General features: G+C 36.0%; 1 protein-coding gene across 1 annotated transcript in view; it reads left to right on the top strand.

Annotated features, from left to right (window-relative positions):
• MED13L (mediator complex subunit 13L) overlaps positions 1–24,634 on the top strand; it is a 254,112-nt gene that overhangs the window by 183,577 nt on the left and 45,901 nt on the right. Inside the window, 5 exon segments of the mRNA XM_032471688.1 lie at positions 14,427–14,572; positions 17,091–17,285; positions 17,665–17,853; positions 21,259–21,424; positions 23,296–23,400. Of these exon segments, the coding sequence (XP_032327579.1) occupies positions 14,427–14,572; positions 17,091–17,285; positions 17,665–17,853; positions 21,259–21,424; positions 23,296–23,400 (801 nt within the window).

Genomic DNA, 24,634 nt, shown 5'->3' on the forward strand with positions numbered 1-24,634 from the left:
CATTTTTTATTTAAACAACAACTCAGTTAGAAAATCATATTGAATTTAGATCTGTTTTTCTATAGTCTCTGTCTCCATGGTGCTTGATCAGTCTGCCTGAGTCCTCTGGTATACCATGAAGTATTTGACCACATTTGTCACATTTTGGTCAGTGTGTAAAACTGGGATTTGCCACAGTTGAGGATGGCACATGCCATTGCAACAATGATTGTTAAATACCAAGCTGAGCACAAACAGGTTTCATGACATGGTGTACTTGAGTGTGGGTTGTGTACAAAAGATTGTCTCTTCCCTAAATTCTCATCCCTTGGTTAAATATCTTCACTTCCTTTCATTGTCATCATGTTGGATGGTTTGAAGTTCTTGTGGTCTTTCTCCTTTGAATGTGTTCAGGTTTGCTTAATATCCTTTTAAAGTGTGGTATCCAGAATTAAACCAGACTAGCATACAGCTGGAGCAGAGTAGATCATTAGCGCTCTTACGGATTTATTCTCTTTCAGTTCTGGAAATCAGAAGTATGAAATGGGCCTCACCAGGCTAAACTAAAAATGTTGGCAGGGCTGCATTCCTTTTTGAACACTCTAGAGTCAAATCTTATTTCTTTGCCTCTTAAGGTTATTTGATTAGCAACCTTAATCAGTCATTAACTTCAGTTCCCCCTTGCTACGTAGAACAGAGCATTCTCAGGTTCGGGGATTACAACACAGCATCTTTGGGAAACCATTATTCTGCTTAACATAGTCACTAAGATAAATACTCAGCTTTTGCAACTCAGACTTAACCTAAAGTTTTAGCCTAAAGTTTTTTATAATCCAGAATGTTAGTATTTTGCCACATTTCTTTCAGATTGCATGGGAATAACTTTTTATTGAAGTATATAATATATAGTATAAAAAGGGCATGTATCATAATTGTATGTAGCTCAGTGAGTTTTTCCAAATCGAGAATGCTTATGTAACTTGCACTCTCATCAAGAAATAGAATATTATCAACACCCCAAAGCCTCCCTCATTCTCCTTTCAAGTCACTGCACCTCCCCTCCCAAGTATAAGCAGTGTTGTAAAGCTTATTTTACTTTAATTTTTCTGTTTTATGTAAACAGCATCATACACACATATATATATTTTTTGTTTCTGGCTTCTCTTGTTCAACACTGTTTGTGATAGTCATTCAGGTTGTGTGCAGTTGTAGGTCATTTATTCTGGTTGCTGTATAGTATTCCATTATGTGAATGTACCTCTGTGTATTTATCTGTTCTACTATTGATGGGATTTGGGGTAGTTTTCAGTCCTGATATATGTTTAAAGTTGGTAAATAAGACTTTGTCAGAGTCATTCAGTGAGAAAGCAGTAGAGCTAATGGTATCTCTTGTTTTAAGTAGATGACCCAGCCTGATCCAGAGAAAAGCAATGACTACCACATTTCTCCCCCACCTTTGTCAGTGTTATGAAAAGGGAAAATTATTTTAAGTGGAAATCTCTGAATTTAATGTAAAATAGATTGTGTGATTGCCTCATTTATTGTTCTTGAGATTGTGATATTAATCAGATTCATAGATATAATTACTAATTAGAAAAACTGGTATTTATTCAGATGATAATTTGATTCTAATAGTATTTTATAACTTCATTATTTGTTTTCAGTGAATTTTATTACTCAGTGAATTCTACATTTTAAAAAGATGATTTTGAAAGGAAAAAAATATGAATGTTTGATTCAGTTAAATTCACTAAACTCCAAATGAAGAGGGGTGTGTGTGTTTGTGTTTGGGGAGAGAGGAGGGAGGGAGAGAGAGAAAGAAGGAAGCTTCTGTCACAAAAACAAACAAAAATTAAGAAAAATATACCATAACTTTCTTTTTTCTTTTTACCTATTGTTTGGAGAAAGATCATTAAAAGATACGCCTCACATGCTGGCTACACAGTAGCATTTCCCCCTCTCCACCCCTTAAAAGAACCTGAGAATGTTAAAACAGAGGTTGAGTTGTAACACATTTTCAGTATCTGGAGTCTTTCAGACTCAGACCTGTGTGCTCTCACTCATTCTGTTGGCTTTAAGTACCATCTTTAAGTGGACATCTTCCAAATATGATCTCTCACCCTTGCCTCTTTCTTCCTACTGTGTCCAGCTTCCTTCATGGTGTGTCTTCTGGCATGTCCTGTCAGCTCTATTTTTGAAAAACATCTTGAATCCATGTCCCCTTAATTTCCACTGCTACCAGTCTACTCTATGCCGTGCTGTTCTCTGACTTGGGCTTCCAAAATAGTCTTCTAGTTGTTTTTCCTGCTGCTTCTCTTAACCCCTTCATAACATATTATTGAGAGAGTAACTAAAAGTAGTCTTATTAGAATATGAGACCATGGTAATACCATTGCTTAAAATCCTGCAGGGTTTATCCATGTGTTTAGAATAAAATTTAAGCCCCATCCTATTGTTGAAAAGCTTACGTGATCCAGCCCCTGTTCACCTCTTTGACCCAGACACATTAAGCTTGTTCCTGTACTTCCAGCTTTTGTACATGCCCTCTGTCTAAATTCCCCTCTCTTCTAAACTCCTCTCCATGTCACCAGGGCTAGCTTCTCATTTGCTCTTCCTCGAAGAAGTCTTCCACACCCACCACTGCCCCGCATCTAATGTGTCATTTCTTCTCCCCTGCCTCCCTCCACAGCCACTCAAACACAGCATCTTCTTTTGTTCTCTTCAGAGTGTTTTGCCCCCTCTGAAATTATCTTTTAAAAAACGTTTGAACTGTCTGATGCCTCAAGCTCTGTGAGAATCAGGACTCTGTGGGCCTTCTTCACTATGGTAGCACCTGGCATTTTAGGGCAGTGCTTGCACATTTGTGGAATGAACAAAAAACTGAAAGTTGCCTAAGCTACTGACTCTTGATAATGAAAAGAGGTTCTCTGTCAGAATCTTCTGTTTCCTCTAACCCTTTTACAAATTAGCGCTCTCAAAAAAAAAAAAAAAGCTTTCGTAATTTTAAGCATTTACATTTTTTAGTAGTGACCAGAGCTAACTGTATGTCATTGTCATTAGATAAGTGTTAGCTTCACTACTGTACATTTCAGAGTGTTTTAAGAGTGGGTATTTGTTTGGTACCTCTAGGGTACACACCAGCTTTTTAGGTGCTATAGCCATCACCTGAAGGATCTTGTATTTTCTGTTGGACCCTTCAGTGAGATGCTAATGCCATCCTTATATTGAATAAACATTGTCTTTTAGATTTTCAGCTACTAATGACTCCATTAGTTCCAATAGCTCCTTTTTCTTGTATATCCTCTCAGCTGAACTTTACCTTATTAGGAGAAATTGCTTTTAAATATTAAGAATCAAAGTTAATTCTGTTTAGTATTTGTATAGCATATTGCAAAACATGTAACTATCTTTGACTTCATATTGTTAAGGAGACTACATGAAAAGTATAGCAGCATCTTATGTTTATTTTTGTTGGCTTTAGCCACCAGATTTATTTTTCGTATGTTAGGGATAGGGAAGTTGGGATCATGAGCAATGCTGATGATTAAAGGCTGCACTGTGTTTTGATTAAAGAAAAAGAAAAATCTAGCTTCTGTTGTAGGCCTCTGGCATGGGAAGAGTATGGAAGATGAATACTTGCTAATAACAGCACTCTACCAAGTAAGTGTCAGCTCCAATTTTATTTTCCTTTTGCTAGGAAAACTGTGCCCTCCTTTGAGTACTGGTGAGTGAGACGTTTTGCAACAGTGCCGAATATAAAAGGCCCGCTCTCTGGCAGGCTGATGCCAGACGTTGGGAGCCTTTGCAGAACTTGCCAAGCCACACTGAGTGTCAGCTGCTAGTCTGAAATAGAGCGGTGTAAAAAGTTAGGTATTTTTTTCCTGCTTTGTTTATTGTAGACATTGTCTTTTAAAGGTATAACTAGAACCATTACTGTGAGTAGAGACATAAAATAATTTTATGATGCTGTACTGTTTACTTTATATTAGTTCCCATTAACATTGTTAACACTATCAGTTCCTTAAACAGAATTGGGGTTTGAGTGAGATAGAAAATCTCAGCATGGGTCCTTCCCTCTTTTTCCTGCCTCATCTCTTTCTAGAAGTATTTAAGGTAGTTTGCATACAATAAATACAGTGAGGCAGGGAGAAATAAGAAGGGTTGATACTCATACATGATGAAAAGTGCAGTGATGGAGTATGGAGAAGTAACACTCTGTGAAAGCGAAAAAGGCTGCATAGTTAGCACCTGTTTGTCAACAGGCGTTCCTTTTCTGCTTCTGTGTGTTGTTGTTGTCGTTTGGCCACGCAGGTAAAGTCATACTTGCTGTCGTTCACCTGATGAATGAAAGCAGATGAATTCCCATCTGCTTTAAGCTTCTTGGTGAGGGGGTCATTTCCCCCACTGTGAGCTGTGTGTGGGAACCTAGGCAGATGTCAGAGGTCTGTCCCTGGGTTTCTTTGAAGCTGGCAAGAACTCTGCCAGGTCTGCACTCAGGTTCCTCGGCCAGCAGCAGGATCTGTTACAGTGAGTGGGTATTTGTGTAAAGTATACTGAAACATTCACTGATTTTTAGATGTACTATACAAATGTATTTTGAAATCTGGAATGATAACAGCATTTCAGTTTATCAATAAGGAACAATGGAGAAAAGCTAGTTTATGTAGTTTGTGTTGTCAGGCATATATATAAAGTCTTAGCTATTTTAGTGTCAGTTGATCCTTTTTTGTTCTTAGTAGTATATAATGCCTAGTTAATATTTAATGAGAAAATGGTAGAAAATTTGTGTGGTTCCCTATACCTTTCATTAATCTATCCTCCCTGCTCCTTCCCTCAACTTTGTTACTGTCTTTTAAAGTAAGCAAAAACTGGATTAAAGGTTTTGTTTTATATTTAAATTCAAAAAAGAATCCAAGCATGTCTTAAAGTGAGTAATAAAAGTACTTTTGTGGTGATAAGTTACCTAATATAAATGTCACTTTATAGTCTCTGCAGGCACACTCCCATTGAATTTTCAAAGAAATTCTAGTCTGCCCAGAGAATGACTAGATAATCTGGCCTAGTTTAGTAACCTCAAGAGAGATTTTAATAAAAAGACTTTCATAAGCCTCCTCAAATTTTGTGTATAGCTGCTGCTTATTTTCAAGCACACATCACTGACTAGAGCAGTCTTATGTCTATCTTGGCGTCTTGAAAATTATCTTATATAATTTGTACCATCAAGATGGGAATCCTCACACTCTTTAGCCTTTGGATCAAGGACATACTGAGTCAGAACATACACACTGCCATTTGCTTCTAGTAAGTGAAGTACCCAGGGAGAAACATTAATTCCTTTAGGCCACTAGGGCACTATTTTTGTATTAATGTAAGATGTACTGCTGTTCTGTTACCACTACAGTGCCAGGATCATTTACCCTTGTGACTGGGAAGAATTAATGCATTGCCCTATGCCGAATTTATTGCCAGGGAACGACTCAGCTTTGAGGATGGAAGAGTAGAAAGGAGCAGTCATAGAACTTGATAGTTTGATTTCTCTTATATATGTGCATGTGTGTGTATATACTTGTAAGTATATATATATGTGTATGTATTGCATATGTATATACCTATTTATGAAGAAAAATTGTTCACTGAGGCAATTTTGTATTGTAACAATATAACTGGTAACTTTTTTCTTCGAAGGATGATTATCCATAGAATTGTAATTGTAGTTTAACAGTTATAATGCAAATACTGTCATATTAAAAAAAAATGCCATTAGCTTTCCTGGACATTTTCATTCGCTTTGTAATCAGGTTTAACTTCTAATTTAAAGGAAAGATGTATGAAATAGTGAAAGCATCTCAGGATTTTATGAAATAATTTAATCAACTCTTGTTATTTGAATATTATAATGTCACCCTCTTTTAAAAAGGAGGTGAAAGTTAAGGCTTGTCCAATAAGAGAAAGGTCAGTATGCTAGTGAGCGACAGATCTTAATGTAGTCTTTCTGAAGACTGCCAAAGTAAATGCTGTATTTTTAAGGAAAGAAAATGATAAAGTAACATTAGGAGAATATTCCCAAATGAGGATCTATAGAGTGAGGCAAATTACTTCTGGCAAGAGATTTAGTTAATGACAACTTGGAAATTTTTAAGATAATAAGTTCATAACACAGAAAGCATTTAGATAAAATTATCTAAATGCATTCTACATTTTGAATCTGTTATCAAAACACTTTTATACCGTGAAAAGAACAGGAGTTTATTAATATTCATAATACATTTTGAAAGCACATGTACTACTTGCATTCTTGAAAACTCAATGTAAAAAGTGAAAAAAAAATTCTTAAGATTTAGAATATTATAAGAATAAAATGATCTGGAACACTACTTCCTTCTTTGCATTTTTGCAAGTCTTTTCCCAGCTACACAGATGCAACCTGCACCAACCCATTGTGTTTCTTTCCTAAGTAAACAGTTTGAAAGTTTCCTTTTTTCTATCACTGGAAATTACATACACCTCCTTCTATTAATAATAATTAATCTTCTTCCCACTTGGAAAATATTCATTGTGAACATCAACTGTTCTTGTTCTCCTCATGATAGAACTTGCTGAAGAAAAGTAGTTCATCCCTTCCGTAACTGTTAAGTGTTGTGTGTCATGCGCTGTGCAAGGACACAGAGGGCAGTGGGACATATACTGTGGTGGGGGAGACTATCAGAGTAAATAATTGCAAATTATGACAAAGCCTTATGAGGGAAACAATTTGAGGGATGGCAGCATTGGATACATGAATTAATAGAGCAAAAGATGACATCGGAAAGATAGAATGAAATCAGATTTTTGGAATGTAGTTTAGTTTTTCTTACTGGACCTCTGAGAAGATAAAATTTTAGTCATTTATAACACTTAAGATAGAATATATGATATTTTAGAAGTAATAGGAAAGTTCCCCCCCCCCCATGGTTCATTTCATTCCTTTTATAAACTGATAATTTTTAAAGATTACATAGGGTACAAACCAGTATAAGATATTATAATTATATGATGAGGGCATTTTTTTTTTTAGATTTAATATTAAAGTACCCAATTTTAACTGAGGATGTCCTACCAGAATTTCTTCATCTTCATATTTCTATCCCTTTTAAAATCTTTGGGACATTTGCTGTACATGATTGGTGGGTACCATAGTTCCATTTTAGTACTTTTGTTCCTTTAAAAGTTTTAAATAGTCTAAGAAACTATAAAATAGTTTCTAAGGCTGATTCTAGTCTAGTTTATTTCCACATGCCTAAGGGTAGCTGAGTGTCTGGTCCAAGACAGATAGGTGTGCTTAGTAAGTACTTGTTAATTAAATGAGTTCTTCTGATAGTATGAGTGCCAAACAAGAGGTAAGTACTCTTGGTAGCAAAGAATAAGGAGATCTCTGTGAAAAGAACTAATATGAGAAGGCTGCATGGAGAAGGTAGCAGTGATGTTGGACTTTGAAAGATGGGAGTTAAGGGGAATGAAGGAGTGGAAAATGTGTGGAGTTACAGGAATGTAGGTGGGATGTACAGAGTATTAACCCTTCCAAATTGGCTGTCGTTGAGAGTTTGTCCAAGGAAGTAAGATTTCAAATACTACCTTAAAAAAAAAGTGAGTTGCAGCAGAGTCTAGAAGACCTAGCCTGATATGCAGAGGGGTGTAGATTTTTTGCCTCTGGGCTGTGGGGGACTATGACATGGGATAGATGGAGTAGTATAGATTTTGATTATAAATGTGTTTTAGGAGGACTGATTTGACCATACTACTTAGAGTAGATAATAGAGTATAAAAGAACAGAATTCCTTAATTGCACTCACTGAAGAGATACCCTGTTGGTGTATATTTCTAGTCCTTAGTTATTCTGTGCTAGTCTCCTTTGTAGTTCAGAGAATATAAACTACCTTGAGTCCCAAAGAGAGTCATAACTTACTATACATCGTAGCTGTCAGTGATACACTCCAAGCAGTTTCGCTGTATGAGAACCAATAGAGAGAGAGTCAGAACTTCTCAAGACTAGGGAGTCAGTCTCCCCTACTATATTCTTGGCTGCAGTGTCACACACAGCTTTACTCTTGTGTTCTCCCCATCTCATAACTCAGAATTCCATGCTTATTTCAGACTCTCCTAATAAAATGCCAGAAAATTTTAGAGAAAGGTACAAAGCATCACAAACTCAAGTAAGTGATTAGTGTGGTATCTGCCCACTCCAAACACCATGCAAAGTACTGGAGTCCAAAATGATAGAAAAAACATGATTTTTGTCCTCTAACACAAAAGTTAGATGGACTAGGAGTAAAACTTAGAAACTTTGAAGTGCTTTGACTGAGTTATACACAGAGTAGTTTGGGAGCATTTCTCTTATTCTGGGACCTTAAGACTGATTTATTGGAAAAGATGAGTAAGAGTCAGAGGAAGGGTAGGGAAGACTGATATGAGGCAGCACAGCATACGCGGTGGTGATGGGAGCCAGAGGAGTGCCTTGTGCTTACTTCCTCTTTTTGTTTTTCAGGATTGTTTGGTGATGCCATTCCCTCCTTGCACAGGCCTCTTTTCTACTTCCCTTCCTCAAATCAGTCTGCTTTGGGGTTTGTCTTCTTTTAGTGTGCTCAAAGAACAAGATCTGATTTTGTTAATCCTTCCTATTCTTTCCCCCTCTACTTTATTAATATGTGCTTTTGTCATTATTTTCATTGAGTTTATTCCTTTTGGATATAACTTTTTGATTTGAATGCTGATCTCATTTATTTTAAGACTTCATTTTAGGCATATAAGGATATAAATTACTCTGGAAGCACTGTATCACTCAGATTTTGACATGTATTACTTTTGTTGTCATTCAGTTTTAAATATTTTGTGATTTCCATTGTGATTTCCTCTATAGCCCATGATTTATTTAGGGAGTGCACGTTTAAGTTTCCAAACAAAGGGATTTTATTAACCTTTTTTTTTTTAACTGTTGATTTCTAATTAAGTTGTACTGTGATTAGAGAACATGCGGTTTCTGTAATATTAATTCTTTGAAATTTAGGACTTGTGTCCTGGTCCCCAGTCCTGTTTTGTACATCAACCATGTGTCTTTGGAAAGAGAATTGATTATTTATTTCTTGAAACCCTACATGTATACTTAAGTTTGTATACTTTTGTCATTCATGGTTTTGTTTTGTTTGTTTTTTTTTTGTATTCTGAATAATTTGCTTATTCTATTAAACACTGAGGAAAATATGTTAAAATCTTTATTAAAGACTTGTCAGTTTTTCCTTGTAGTTCTACCAATTTTTTCTTTATATATTTCTAAGTTATATTGCATACCATATAACCTGAATGTACATACACATTCAAGATTGTTTAAATGTCTTATTTAATTCCTCTGTTTGTTATTCTGTAATGATGAACCTAAGTTTTAAAAATATTTTATTTGTTGCTATTCTGTACCAGCTTTGTTTTTATTTAGATTCACCTGGCGTATCATTTTCTTCCTTTTTGGGGGGGTTGTAGTTTAATTTTGTGTGCCTTGTGTAAGCAGTAAATAGGTGGACTTGTTTTATTTTTTAGCCATTCTGATGATCTTTTATCTTTTTGAAGGCAGAATCTTTTATCTTTTTGAAGGCAGAAAGTGAACAAATTATACCTGTATTTCCAAATTCATTTTACAGTTGTCTTCATTTTCACAATGATGCAGCCTTTTAAATTTTAAAAAATTTTCCTTAGAATGTCAATTTCTCTAATTCAGTATCGTTAACACGTACAGTTTTTTTTTTTTATTTAAATGCTCCCCCCCCCCCGCTTTTTTTCAGAGAAGCTCTTCTCTGGCCTGTTCCTTTCTAAAATAGCACCCCATTATGTCTTAGTGCCTTGTTTATTTCTTTTATAACATAAAAGATATTTATAGATAGGTTGTTTAGTGATATTAATACTTTTATACTAATCATTTTATTAAGTTGTTGATTATTTGATTTTAGTCAGTAGAGGGAGAAATATATGACAGTAGCCCTTAAGGAGCAACATGGTCAAGTAAAGGTATCACAGGGCTTGGAAACCTGGAGCAAGTAAAGAGGTAGAAATAAAAACTATTCATAAATAAGTATGGGAGCACCTTTACAGAGAAAAGGAACTGTGTAGTCCTCCAGGACTCTGGGGGAGGATGAGATAAGTGTAACTGCAGGCATGTTTAAGGTGAAAAAGAGATTAAATAATTACCTGAGTCAGACCAGATATACCAAGTAAAGAGGGGAAAATAAACGGAGTTGAGAAGGTTGAAATAATTGTCAAGTGGAGCACCGTGAGAACAGGGGTGAGGCTCTGATTGTAGTTTAAGTGAAATTACAGTGTGTATTCATTCGAATAGTGCCTGCTAGTCTACAGCAGTAGGGGGTTAATAGAAATGATGCAGAGAGTGACTGAAATTACATAGCGTGTGTGTGTTCTTGCTGCTGAGGGGGGCTGTATTATACAGGGTGGAGGTAGCGTTGACCTAAAGTAGAAACAGCAAATGTAAAAGCATCATCAATGTGCTGTGAACACCATGTTAAGAAGGGGACTTGGATTCATTCCAACTGTGCTCTAAACTGCTGTAACTATGGGCACAGTTTTACCTTCCCCCTGAATTAGAAAAGGGATGAGCCTGATCCTCTCTAAAGCCCTTTCCAATTTTCAAACAGTGAGAGTGTATGAAATAGATGGAGTTGAGTGATTAAAGGTTCAGGTAAAAGTGGATGATAAGTGAGAAGCAGCAAGAATAAGGATGAAGCTTGTAATAAGTTTTACCTCCTAACTTTGTAGTAACATGATATAACATATCTATAAATGTGTTTATAGAGCCCCTTGTTTTCATTCATGAATCTGATCTCATTGACCTACATAAAAATGTTAGTAGAGATATAAATTAGTATTGTCATTTATAGACTAGCTGAAGGAAAGTTCACTGAATTTCAAGTCTAATTCCAGCTGTGATTCCAGAAATGCCATTCTCAAGCCGCACTTTTTAGCCCTGTTTTCTCATCTGTAAAATGAGGAGGGTTGTTCTTTGTATCAGACTACCTGAATTTTACTTTTAGGCAGGTTTCTAGATCAGAGAAATATGGTAGTTGTTGTGTATCTGCATTTTATCAAAACATTTGATGTAACCCTTTAGATGATCATTTATAGACAAGAAATAGTAAATGTCTGGCAGCACTTGGGAGAATTTGTAACTTGGGAATTACCTGATAAAATGACACAGGATTCTATCTTCAGTGCAGTCTCATTCACCACTTTTAGCAATGACATGGGTAAAGATATTGATGGCTTACTGATTAAATAGCCACCATGTTGGATAACAGAATCAGAATCAAAGATGATCTCAGCAGGCTTCTACTAAGAGCCACATGTGACAAGATGAAACACATGGATTCCTCTAGGGCACTCCTCCAGTTGGGCCAGCAAGCACACTGCACAGGATGGGAGGCAGGGCTTCCTTCAGATCTTGACTCCATTACTTTCTCTGTGACATACGGCCCCACATCCAAAAAGTGTAAAAGAATATTGTGAATTCTCCCTTTGTTCCCAAATCATTCCCCAAAGGCAACCAAAATTATTAGGTTTTTACAGTGTATCCTTCCAGAGGAATTTCATGCCAGTGAAAGCAAATTGTGTGTGCATATGTTTTTTCCTCCCCACTTTCCCGTTTGTATACAGATGGGAGTATATTACTCACAAGTGTTTTGTACCTCGTTTCCCCCCCCCCATCTTTATCAGTTTATGTTGGAGGTTTTTACATATCAGTATGATTATCTTCTTTTAAGTGGTTGCACGGTATTACTTTGTAGGGATGTATCATGGTTTAGTTAGCCAGTCCTCTACTGATGGGCATTTTGGCTGTTTTTAGTCTTTAACATTACAAGTAATGCTGTGGTTAATAACTGTATAATGGGTATAATAATAAATGTATATGTATAATGGAATAAAGTCTTAGAAGTAGTATTATTAGGTCAAAGGGGAATTCTACTTTCTAGTGTCAATATTGTCATTCCCTGCCCTCTTGTTTCTTGTAATTTAAGAAAAAAAAAAGGATTTTATGGCTGGAAAAGATTTTATGTACCATAAAATTCAGTGATTCTCAAAGTGTGGTTCTTGGGCTAGTAGTAGGAACAGCATCACTGGGAACTTGGTAGAAAAGCAGATTCTTGGGGCCCATCCTGGACTTCCTGAGTTAGAACTTTGGGGACTCCAGCAACTTGTGCTAACAGCTAATTTTACATGTGAGGAAACTATGATCACAAAGGTGAAGTAACTTACCAAACATCAGTTACTGGCAGTTTCTCTTAATTTCCATCATAACTTGCTATTTTTCTTACGTAGTTTTGTCTCTTTCAAAGAAGACATTTTGTTTTTAAAGTTAGCAATATAAAAAATAGGTCATTGATTCTGTTCCTACCTTTTTCATTTGTGCTTCTTCTCTGTGTCTTTTAGGACATAGCAAATTCAAATGAATACTATTTTGAGGTTTTCATCTGGATTCTTTAGATTTAGCTGACTTTTAAAAACCAAAACTTAAATTGGCCCCCTGCTGTTTTTTACATGCAAGACTTTTGGTTGTCTCAAGGGGTGACCTCTGACTTCTTTTTCATACTCCCTTCCCATCGTGTCATGTCTCTCCTCCTTTTAGAATTTCTAGGCTATAGCCTATTCTTAACTACAGATACTCCTTGCCTCATGTTCCCTCCTTTACTTTTTCCTTTACACTAAAACTCTATTTTCATTTGTTTTTATCTTGAAGTGTTTGGATCTTCCAAATTGAAAAAAATTAGTACACCTTAGCCTACCCTTGGCATTTTGGTTTTCTATTTCTGTATTTGTGCCTGGTTTTATTTTACTGATGTGCACTCTTACCAATTTTTTTGTTAGTTTATATGCTCGTTGAGGGCAAGGACCATATTTTAGTCATTGTCACTTCAAGCTTCTTGCACCATTCTTTGCACTTTCTAGTTGATAGACAAATGTTGGTTGCATTTGTGCTCACGCACAGGTGGAATTCAGTGGAATCGAGAACATGTTCTGTGCTGCATTCAGTGTCTGTGACTCTCACTGGTTGTCTTATAAATACTCTGATGACTGCATGGGATGGTCGGCGTGACAGGGATAAGCTGGCTCACACTCCTCCACTGAACTTTACAAGTGGAAAGTTACAACTCCATAATCATTTAATCTGTATTTTGGTCTTCTTATGTGCCGGGAATAATGTTATATTTTGAGGATGATATGTTTTCAGTGTCATTTACATAAATAAAAGACAGCAAGCGTATTTTTACTATTGAGAATGTTTTATACCTGTATGCATTTACATTATATGCATCATTTCCTTTTTGTGAGCTTGAAACTTAGAAGTATCGTGTTACAGGGATGTTTAAATTTTCAAAATTCTTTAAAAATTTTAGTTACTATCTTATGTTTACTCTATTGTCCTGAGTACCCAAATATCAAGACTGGGTGCTTCTTATTGATGAAACTTCACATTCTAGTAAAACACAAAATTTTCTCAGGTTATCTCAGCATACTTGTCAAGGAAGAATATATATATTTTACTCTGGGATAGAGTGAAAATTTTATCATTTTTTTATTTTTCCATAAAGCATTATAATTTTATACTTAAAATTTAATTTTTTGAGTAGTACTCAAAATACACCTTATAATAGAGAATTCTGAAAAGAAGCAAATCTTGGAAATGGGTTTTTAAATGGTGGTTGCTTGGAATACAGTTATTTTGGTTCATAAGGCAAATGTTCTTATGAGCTGTCTTGAGAAATGGAGATATCATGGCTGGCTTAGAGCCAAGTTAACAACTTCGACAGAATGTGCCACTGAAGTAATTTTGAAATTATTTTTCTCCAGGACATATCATTTTTATCAAATTTTAGCTAATTGTGTGGAAAATGGAGAAGTGGAATGCTTTAATAAAATCTTGTGATCAGAGGTAAATTGTAAAAATTAAATGTAACAGATTACCAGCCCATTTAGAGACTTGTGTTACCTTAGCAATTGCATATTGGCAATTTACATACAGCACTTTCCTTAATTGCTACTTTTAGATCAACAGTATAACCTTATTGTAATACATATTGTAAACTTATAAATTTGTTGTTTCTTTTATGTCATACAGAACGTAAGCAAAATTATTTTGTCATTGTCCCCAGGCTCACTTAAAAGCCAGTTCAGGAAATAGTACATGAGACATATTTATCTGGCATCTTTAGTTTGTTAACAAGTTATTGTTACGTTATTTGTCCACAATCACCTAGAAGTTTATACTTATGAATATTATCAGGGGCAAGGTTTGCTGGATGACTGATAAAGCTGTATCCCATCTGTAGTTCCTGTGTTTAGTACCCGTTTTCTACATGAGTGTGTTTAGCACCTATTTCCAAAATGTAGAGCTGAGATTCTAATTGTTTCTTTTTTAGTGAGCATTTGTCCTGTGCTTTCACATTCTTTCTTCATGGGGAAAGTAATGTATGCACAAGTGTGGAGATTGCCCAACACCAGCCAATTTATTTGATCAATGAGGAACATATACACATGGCTCAGTCTTCACCTGCACCATTTCAAGGTAAGTAAATGATGGTGTCCCTGCTCTCCACCCGGCCCCCACCAAGTGGATAGCCACCTTGCCCAGTGAGATTTTACAGAATGAGATATTATCTTAAATGGCATGTTATCTTAAATGGGCATGTTAAGCTAAGCAGTAAGAGTCAGTTTCTGAAGAACAAAGAGAAGACCACCATTTCACAGTTAAGTGATAATGGCTTGCTAGTTTTCTGATGAAAGCATCTCACATATGCAACATAGTCTTGTCTGTATTGTGGAATAAAATGTGGAGAATTTTCTTTAGATCAAAAGAGGACCAATAAGTATATAGTCCAATAAGTAATTGACAAATCATTGTTTTGTTTGTCCCATAGTTTTAGGAATGTAATGACTTATAGAAAATTACTATTAAACTTAGTGTATTTGAAATTTCAACCAAAATCAGATTTCTAGAGTTGTATATAGTTTCTTCATTGATATTAATATCTTTCTTATTTATTAATTATAGACTACACTGGTTATAGATATTTGGTTGCAATTTAACTTACATTCATATTTTTATTAATTCTCAGCTTATCCCCTAGATAGCACCAAAATAACTCCGTGTCCTTTTCCTCTAGCTGTGCGTTCTAAAGCTTTGGTTTTGTCTTTGGAATTCAGTATTTTCTATGAATAACTCTTTTAATATTATAATATTAAATTGAACCATTTAGAAAAATCTTTGTTTTTTTTCAGTCTAACTTGTCATTACTAGAGATGCCTGGTTAAAATAGTCCTACTGTATCACACAATGTAATTTTTAAAAAACCAATATTTGAATAGAATTGGCTGAAGTATTTTTATTGATATAATAGCCTGTCATATGAGTAATATTTATGATTGCTTTTTGGTTTTCTACAAATGATTCTGACTTAACTTGATGAAAGCATCTGTTTCTTGCCCTAAAGGTAGTAAAGGTCTTTTTCTTGTTTTAAGGTAAAAAAGGACATTGAGCCTCATTTAACTGTGTCCTGATTATTACCTACATTTCACTCCTCTTGCAACACATTTTAAGCTGTGTACTTTATAATTCTATAATTTTGGATGTTTTATTATGAACTGCTATAATATTCAAAACCATGTAATTCTCAAACTGTACACTTAAAGTTGAACAGTATGTGCATATTATGGATTGTCAAGATTATTAAAAATACTGTTTCCTTGACTTTGAAAGTGCTGAGGATCATCTGACTTCATTATAAGCTCTGTTACTCAAAATCAAAGCATTTATTTATATTAATAGCAAAAGGAGTTACTAGTCATGTGAAAAAGAAACTAACCTTCTAAGCTGAGAAAAATATTAGCATACCAGGTCCTGATAGATTACTTGTTTTAAATCTTACTAGTTTGTTACTAATGCCTTGAATCATGGAAGACTTTGTGGGGCATTGTCCTGCCTATTTTCTATGACTGGTGTGGAAAAGGTATGTTCTCAGGGCAGGTGTTGGCCTATAGATAATTATAGTGAACAAAATTAACCGAATTGATGTAGGGAGTTTTTAGAAGTGTTAGTACAGAAAAATCACTCTTGATCAGCTGTGTTGGTTGGAATCAGTATTTTTATCCCATTATGATCAGTGAGGAACAGCAGAAAGGCACCACAAAATATGTGCTGTCTATAGCTGTCTGTGTCTTGATTATTGTGATACATCATCCAGCTGTTAAAAAAAATAAAACCATCCCCTCAGAAAGGATCTCCCAGTTACTGCTTATGCTGAGATTTTTTTTTCCCTCCTTGGGTAAAGATCAGGATTAAGGAAAAGTGACCTTTATCCTCACAAAAGTGCTGAAATACGGTGTGACTAAGAACTGGCTGGGTTATACAACATTCCATTAACTATATTTTTGTGTCTGTGAAAATGACATCAAGGTCAAACAGTCACAGAATAAGATAGAGGGACTCTGAGTCCTTCACTTTGAGTAAAATAAATTTTATTTAGAGTTGTTTCATCAACAGACTTCCAGAATAGTCATAATTGAAGTTACATGTAACAGTATGTTTCAGACTTGGCACATAAAGACTTTCCTGCTAGTAGAAGGTTTACTGATATATTTTTAAATTACCTCAACTCTTTAGGAAGTCTCAGGAAACCATAGGAAGAGTGTTCAAGTTCCAGTCTGGTTTGGGAGTACATGTATTAAATGGTCTTCTGTCATGGAAGAGTCAGTATTCACATCGCATAAGCTATTATCAAACAGATGCTTATATGCTTTAATGTGTAGATCGTTTGTATATTGTGCGTTGATATAGCTGCCTGACAGTGTTACACCTTCTCCATTTGATTTCCTTCAGAAATTGATTTGAGTTGACAGGCATGTAAATAAGAAGTACTGTAGTGAGGAACTTTAAAAAATCACACTTTAAAAGGGAATTAGGAAATAAAGAGCAATATACATTAAGTAATCCTAAGCTTCAACCTAAAATGACCACATATATAACGTTACACTTAGTAGGAATTATTACTCCGATATGTGACATGTATTTCTCCTCTCTGCTTCAGTACTGGTAAGTCCTTATGGCTTAAATGGCACACTAACAGGCCAAGCATACAAGATGTCAGACCCAGCCACCCGTAAGTTGATCGAAGAATGGCAGTATTTCTACCCAATGGTGCTGAAAAAGAAAGAAGAATTGAAAGAAGAGGAGGAGTTGGGATATGACGATGATTTCCCTGTGGCAGTAGAAGTAATTGTTGGTAAGAGAAAATATTTTGCCTGAAGAACTTTATTCTATCTTCTTCATCTTCCTTAATTTAAAAAGATAATCATTCAGATTCATCAAAATTTCCCCATCTTTTTGTATTCTCTTGACACAATGGTATTTGCTGAGTAGTTATCTTGCCTGAAGCACCAATGGTCCCTGTATTCCAAATGCTATTATGATAATGTTGGAACACATGTTGAAATAGCAATTAACTTATGAGAACACGAAACCTATCACTGTCACTTTCGGCAGTACCTAATGAGCGTCTCCTTTCGCCGTTGAGCTTTGACTCTGACCACTGGAACAACATATCTGGCAGTCTAGTGTGAACTTTTTCTCAGGCCTGTTCCTCTTCCTCTCTTTCCTCACAGGTGGTGTTCGGATGGTTTATCCTTCAGCTTTTGTTTTGATCTCTCAGAACGACATCCCAGTTCCTCAGAATGTTGCCGGTACTGGAGGTCATGTTACCGTCGGGCAGCAGGGCCTTGGTAGTGTGAAGGACCCAAGTAACTGTGGGATGCCTCTTACCCCTCCCACGTCTCCAGAACAGGCTGTCATAGGTGAGTACAATCCAGGAATGTCCTGGGTGGAAGAGATCCCAGAAAATCATGTTCCCTTTGCCATGAAACAGGTGAGGAAACTCACACTGAGAAATTTCTGGTAGACGAGGTGGAGGTAGAATAACATGGAGGTTTTACAAAATGGAGAAGTGAAATTGTAAACGGAATTGATGTGCTTCAGAATTTTCATTGTGCTCATATTAGTTACTCCGGTTAAACAGCTTATCTGTTTTCTTCTGAGTTCCACACACACATCTGCCCCTTCGTACTGATGTGCACGCTTGCATTCACAGACAGGAGGCAAGATGTAAGTTGCACATTTTTTTTTTAATCAAATGGAAAACACTAAATGAGAGAATGGTTGAAGCCTTTCCCCAGTTGACTGTTGCCAGCCAGGGACAAGTCTTGGATCAATTCTTTCCTTATTATATTATAAAGTTAGTCTAATAATAAGAAGCTCTGAATAAATGCTTTGTCCTTTCAATAATCTGTCCATATTAATGACATATTAACTACATTTGAAAATTTTGTCAATTTAAACAGTCTTCCTTCATGGAAAAATTCAAAATATTTAAATAGGGAGGATTTTGCCTTCTTTGTTGAGTGGTATATATCCTATATTAACTTTTTTGTTGTTGTAGTTGACTTCATTTTAATTGAAAATCTAGTCACTAAGAAAAGGATAGTCATCATACTTGCACTGAAATGAGATTATTTGTAGGTATTTAATGTGGGCCATGTTGGCAGTAGCATCAGAATAAATAAAGTCTTGGCTGCAAAACTTTGGAAACGGACTATCAAGCGTGATATATGCTTACATGGTAATTTTCCTGAGGATTAGATGAGACAGTGTTGCAAAGTTTCTAGCATAGTGCTTGGCATGTAGTGGGTCTTCGATAAATGTTCATGGTTAAACACTATATTGGGGAAAAGTATTACCTTTGTGACTGAACACACCTAATTTTAAAACCTAGCTATAGATTTTACTAGGTGAGTTACCTTATTTAATTGTTATACCTGTTCTGAACATCAGTTCCCTTCTCTGTTAAATACTATATAGTTTACAGGATTGTCACACTTATCTGATCACGTACTTTTGATCTATAAACAGTAAAGCAGAATACAAGCAGTAGTGTAAAACCTTAAAGCAGCGCTCAGAAGTCCAGTTTTAACACACATTATTGAGTTATCTGGAAGGAATTACTCAGATATTGTGTGGAAGACATGAGTGGATATACCACGTAGCCTCTAGAGGTAGTCTAGAATTACCAGTATTTAGAAAAGTATTTTATCATGTTTCATATCAAAGTTTGGATTTGTAACAGTTACACTACATCTGTTTAGTTGAGTTTGTTGTTTAACAATTAAATCACAAAAACATCAGGTTTTGTTTGTTTATATTTGTTTTTGTTTTGCCTGATACTTAGTGAAATTTCTGTTCAACTTAAAATTGAAGGCCTGGTGTGTGCATGATGCCTTGACTTCTCATCAGTTCAGAACTCTAAATTTTATAATGCAAAGAAAAAAAGTTTTGTTATGGTGGATTTCAGTGTGGACTTCATAACTACAGTCTTCACATTTATTCCCCTTTAACTGTGTGTGCCATGGTGTTAATAAGCCTTGGGTAAATAAATCTCTTGATGCCTCCTCACTCCCTAAAACAAACAAAAAAAAGCTAAATAAAAGCAACTAGTATCTTTGTCATAAAATGAATTTGTCCAAATTGTCCACCATAATAATGTTGAATTACAGCTTAGGACTCCTAATGTTCTAACAGCGAGAATCCTGCACAGCCCTGTCATTCTCCATTTGACTAATGTTGACAATTGCCATCTTTTCCTAGAAATAGACAGAGTGGGTTAGTTTGCCCCCTAAAATGACCGAGTCTCCTAGAGTAGCAGGGGACCTAGGCGGGCCAAATGGTTCTGCCTCATGTGGATAGGTACGTCAGCTCGCCTCTTCTGTTTGTGGAGATAATTGTGAGAAACAGTATTCAATATGCATTTAACAGCATGGAGTGCAAGTCTCATTTAATTCCATGTAAAACATCACTCACATTTTAGTTAAAACATCAAAAGGAAAAGCATTAATCCAACTTGAATCAGAAAAGATTCTGTGACTTGCTTTCCCCATGCCCTCCCCTGTTTTGGGTCATAATTATTGTGTTTGGGGGCAAAGGGCTATGTTACCTACTTCTCTTTGTTTCTTCACCTTGCCTCATTTTATAATAGACATTTGAAAATCCATTGTAAAATTGAATTACTTTGCATCATGAAACAAGTCAGGGAACTTGAAAGATAAAAGGCAGCAATGAAAGACCAAATTCCTTGTCTCCATAATTTATCTCATTTGTAATATATCAGTACTTTTCTGGGGAACAAAGAAATCTTCAGTTCCTAAGAATGTAAGCATTAGGGTTGTTTTTTTTTTTTTCTTTTTTAAAAAAATAGAGTTGAGCCTACCGTTTAACTTATATGATGGTTAGTCTGCAGTGATACCAAGAATATTAGTTTGTGATATAAATTTGCTTCTTTCTTTTCCAGATGAGAGTGGAGGCTTTCAGAATGCTCAGAAATATTTCAGTCAAGATATTTTGCGTTGTAGTTATGTCAAGAATAAAATATTTATGAAATCAAATTGATTAAAGTAATTGGATCAGAATTTGAAACTGGAAATTGGCTTCAGTATTTGTCTCGTATGAGATGGAAGTTAAAGTAAAATACTCATAACTAATAATCAGTATTATCAGCAATTATAGTGGACACAGTAGAAAATGGATTGCATACCAAGTACAGTTGGAAAAACTAAGGGAGGTGTTAGAAACCAGTGAATTTTTAATCCTCTGATACAAAATGCTGAGTCTACCTCTTGCAGTGTTTTAGTACTAAGCTTTCATAGTGTCAGGCATAAGGACAAACAGTTCCACACACAAATTCGAAAATTGACCTTGTTAAAAGCTTTGTGCCATTAAATTCTTCATCCTACCCAGAGCGCTGTGTGCAGTTGTTACACAGCCATTTAGCTACATGAGCTCAAGGCTCCCTCTGCTGTTTTGTTCTGCCTCAAAACTTATTTATTTCATTGGGATTTAAAAATGGAAACAATCCATGCATGTTTATATCTTTAATATTGTCATGTTTGAACCCTCCCATGTAAGTTGTCTCTAGTACCTGTGGAGTAGGAATGCCTCTGGATTGGTATGCCCTTGAGGGTATGTGAGTGTGTGAATATTCATGTGCTCGAAAGCTGTACTGATGCTTCAGAGAGTGTTATTGTCACAGGTAGTGGCAAAGCTACATGATGAGTTTCAGCAATTAAAATATTTATGTTAAATAAGCCAGCAGTCTATCCACTAGAAGACCTTTCCAGGAAGTTCTGACATTCCAAATTGTCTTTCTTTCCCAGGTGAGAGTGGAGGTACTCAGACTGCTGTCAGTCACCTAGGCTCCCAAGACGGGGGGATGATAACTATGCACAGTCCAAAGAGATCGGGGAAGATTCCTCCAAAACTCCACAATCATATGGTCCATCGAGTCTGGAAGGAATGCATCCTCAACAGAACCCAGTCCAAGTATGTTTTTTGCATTATGTCTGGATTGGGTTTAGTAACTACATGAAGAGGATCCATCAGATTGCACTGTTGTGTGATCAAACCCTGAGCGGTCGTTGGATTGTTCTCTCATCTTTTTGAACGTAATAGAATCAGATTCACAACAGAGATTTTGAAATGATTTGATTATCCAGGAAAATTTTGAAGTTCCTGATCATCTCAAGATTGTCATGGTGTTCATCTGACCTTTGTTTTTTTTTTTTTTTTTTTAAGCACAAGTGAATCAGGGATTTACCCTGAGTATCAGGACAATAATTGTGGGTTTGATTTTTCCCTGTATACCAATCGATGAATGTTTCCTGTTTACAGAGGGAAATGCCCTTCTTTGTCATGTTTTTTTACTATACATTGGCCTTATACTTTACTTGACAGTACATTTCTAAACTGAACTGATGACAGTTAGAGGAGTATTTAGTAGTTATTGTGCTTCTGTTTGTTGATTTGGGGGAAATTTTTTTCTTCCCCTGCCCAACTTCCCTTCCTTCCCTTCCTTGCCCTGAACCCCTCCCCACTACCCCCTCCCACCCGCCTCCCTCCTTTGTCTCTTAAAAAAGAGGAGGAATTGATTCCAAGAAGAGACTATTGGTGATTATTTTAATTGGGTGAGTGATAATGACAACAGTAGTTAGTAAATTCTGTTTTACATGTAAACAAATTCAACATATTCGCATCTGTTTTGATATGACTGAGATGTCCACCTTCTTGACTGATACAAGTAAACCTATGAGTCTTGACTCTCTAGAGCAGAATAAAATGGACATTCTTATCAGCAACTCTTAAGAACTCTTTTAGAAGTCAATTATATGTTTCTTAAGTGACTACTATTCAAAATTTTAAATACAGATTTAAAACCTGTCCTTTGGACCTCGCTTTTAGCAAATTCATACTATACATATATTTCCTAATTAACTGGCTCAAGAATAGGCTACTAAAGAAGATACAGTAGAAGAGAATCTAAAATAATTGCAATTAAAAACCATGTCACGTTCTAGAATTTAAAAGGTATCTCTAGTCACATAAAAACAACCCTTTCCTTTAGAATTATTGGTACAGCTCTTTTCATTTCCACCTGCAATGCCTAGACAGTATCCAGACTAACATTTTTTTCCCTTTTCCTTTGATTTACCATCTTTGATTTTTATCCCCACTAACCTTGCCACCATCACCAGAGCAGAGCCCTTCTGTCAGCAGCACAGAACAGGGAAGCGAGACACCCAGAAAGATAGAGGAGGATGGAGAGCAAGTGAAGTCCCTGCACAGCCGTCAGTGAAACACTGCAGCATCAGCTGTAGCAAAATCAGCAGGACAGAAGTGCTGCCGAGTGTTCTTATTTGTGCAATAACAGTCATCTGCTTTTGCCACCAATTATTAGTGACATATAGAAGATATTTTTGATTCTTGTCTTTTAGTTCACAAATGTGGAGTCCTACCCCTAAATGCTAGTAAATATAGGCATTTTAAGAGTGATTTAAACAGTCTATTGGAGGGCAAATGATTCACAGATACTGTGAAAAGATAATTTTTAAAATTTTAGGTTATTTCTACAGACTTCATTCAGGTGACTTAAAAAAAAAAAAACAGCTAATACTGCCAGATAGTGTTTTAATTGGTGTGTGTACCACGTGTGTTAAAAGTGCTTCTTCTAGTGCATGCAAGTAGTAGTTTGCCCCCCACCCCCCGGGCCCCGCCACACACACACACCTGGGGTTCCTCTGAACTGTCTGTCAGCAGGATACGTTACTGTGTAAAATGTATGTATGTCTTTTAAGTATTTTCCCCTCGGAGGTATGAATATTACATTTACACAAGCCTCGTTTTTCAACCTTTTTTAGGAGGAGCCAGATGTCAACTCCAACTCTTGAAGAAGAACCTGCTAACAATCCTGCTACTTGGGATTTTGTGGATCCAACCCAAAGAGTCAGCTGTTCTTGCTCTAGGTAGGTAGTGGCCCAGGCAGAACGGCAGTCAGGTAGAATGATAGAACATTTTGTTGGCTGTCTCCTGGCTTCTCAGATCACTTCCATATCATTTAGTTTAGTTTTGTTTTGTTTTAGATTTTCTTCTCCCTTCAGTAAAGGGGAATAAAAGCTTGATCTTTCCTTATGTGCAGATGATACAGTTTTATTGTCAGGACTCAGAATAAGCCTTTTTAGACAACTGGCCCTGTTATGAAATTGCTCCCACTGATTTCTTCAAGATAACTACTTTAAGGCTAAAGGCATCAGTTTGACAAAACAGTCTCTTGCCATTTCAATGAGTTTATTTAATTACTCTTAATTTTAAAATAGGGATAAGTATCAAACAAGCTGGCCTGAGTTAATAGAATTTAGATTAAGTAGACCCTTCCATGGAAAATTTAATTGTTGGTGCTGGTGTCTTTTGATGACTGAAGCAGGTAGATGGTAATAATGCGTACCAAAAGCTAAAATTGTTGCTCATTCATTTAGATATTTGAGTTGAAACCCAAATTGTCTTCCGTAGAAAATTTTTGCACTCCTCACTTAGATTCCCTCGACTTGCTCCTTGTGATAGTAAAGAATCTTATTGTCACAGATTTTCATTAGGGTTCTTAAATTTTTCAAGTGTACACCAGCCTTACCCCCAGTTCAACTGACTGTTAGAGCCTGTGGTGATGATTATTCACTTAATGAGCAGCTTAGAAAAGTTCTGCTTCCATTTGATACTGCTCAGTACTTTAAAAAATTGAGATACATGTATCTAGAAAATGGTCATTCACATCTCTAATTTAGATCAACGGGTTCTTAATGTGGCATAAATGAATTGGTTTCAGGGTAGGAGGTGGTCACTGTGCACCTGAGAATCCCTGCAAATGTGTGTGTGTGTGTGTGTGTGTGTGTGTGTGTGTACACTTAGGTGACAGTTTGACACCTGCTTCCTGTCCCCCACCCCCGCTTCCCAGTAAATTTATTCTCTTTTATCAAGCTCTGCCTTGGTAGTCAGCTTTTTGTTGAGAGATGCTGTAAGTACCTAATGAAACTCTTGATTGATCTTTCAAGGAGGATGTTTTTGACAATGTTATTTGCTCATTAAAGTTTCTCTTAGCATGTGAGAGTCTTTCTCTAGTCTCAGGATAAGTGTGGTATAACAGCTGAACACATGGTTTGCTTTTGTCTCTAGACCATTGTAAATTCTGTGACAAAAACTATTTTC

The sequence above is a fragment of the Camelus ferus genome, chromosome 32 (assembly GCF_009834535.1).
Source record: "Camelus ferus isolate YT-003-E chromosome 32, BCGSAC_Cfer_1.0, whole genome shotgun sequence".
Taxonomy (NCBI): domain Eukaryota; kingdom Metazoa; phylum Chordata; class Mammalia; order Artiodactyla; family Camelidae; genus Camelus; species Camelus ferus.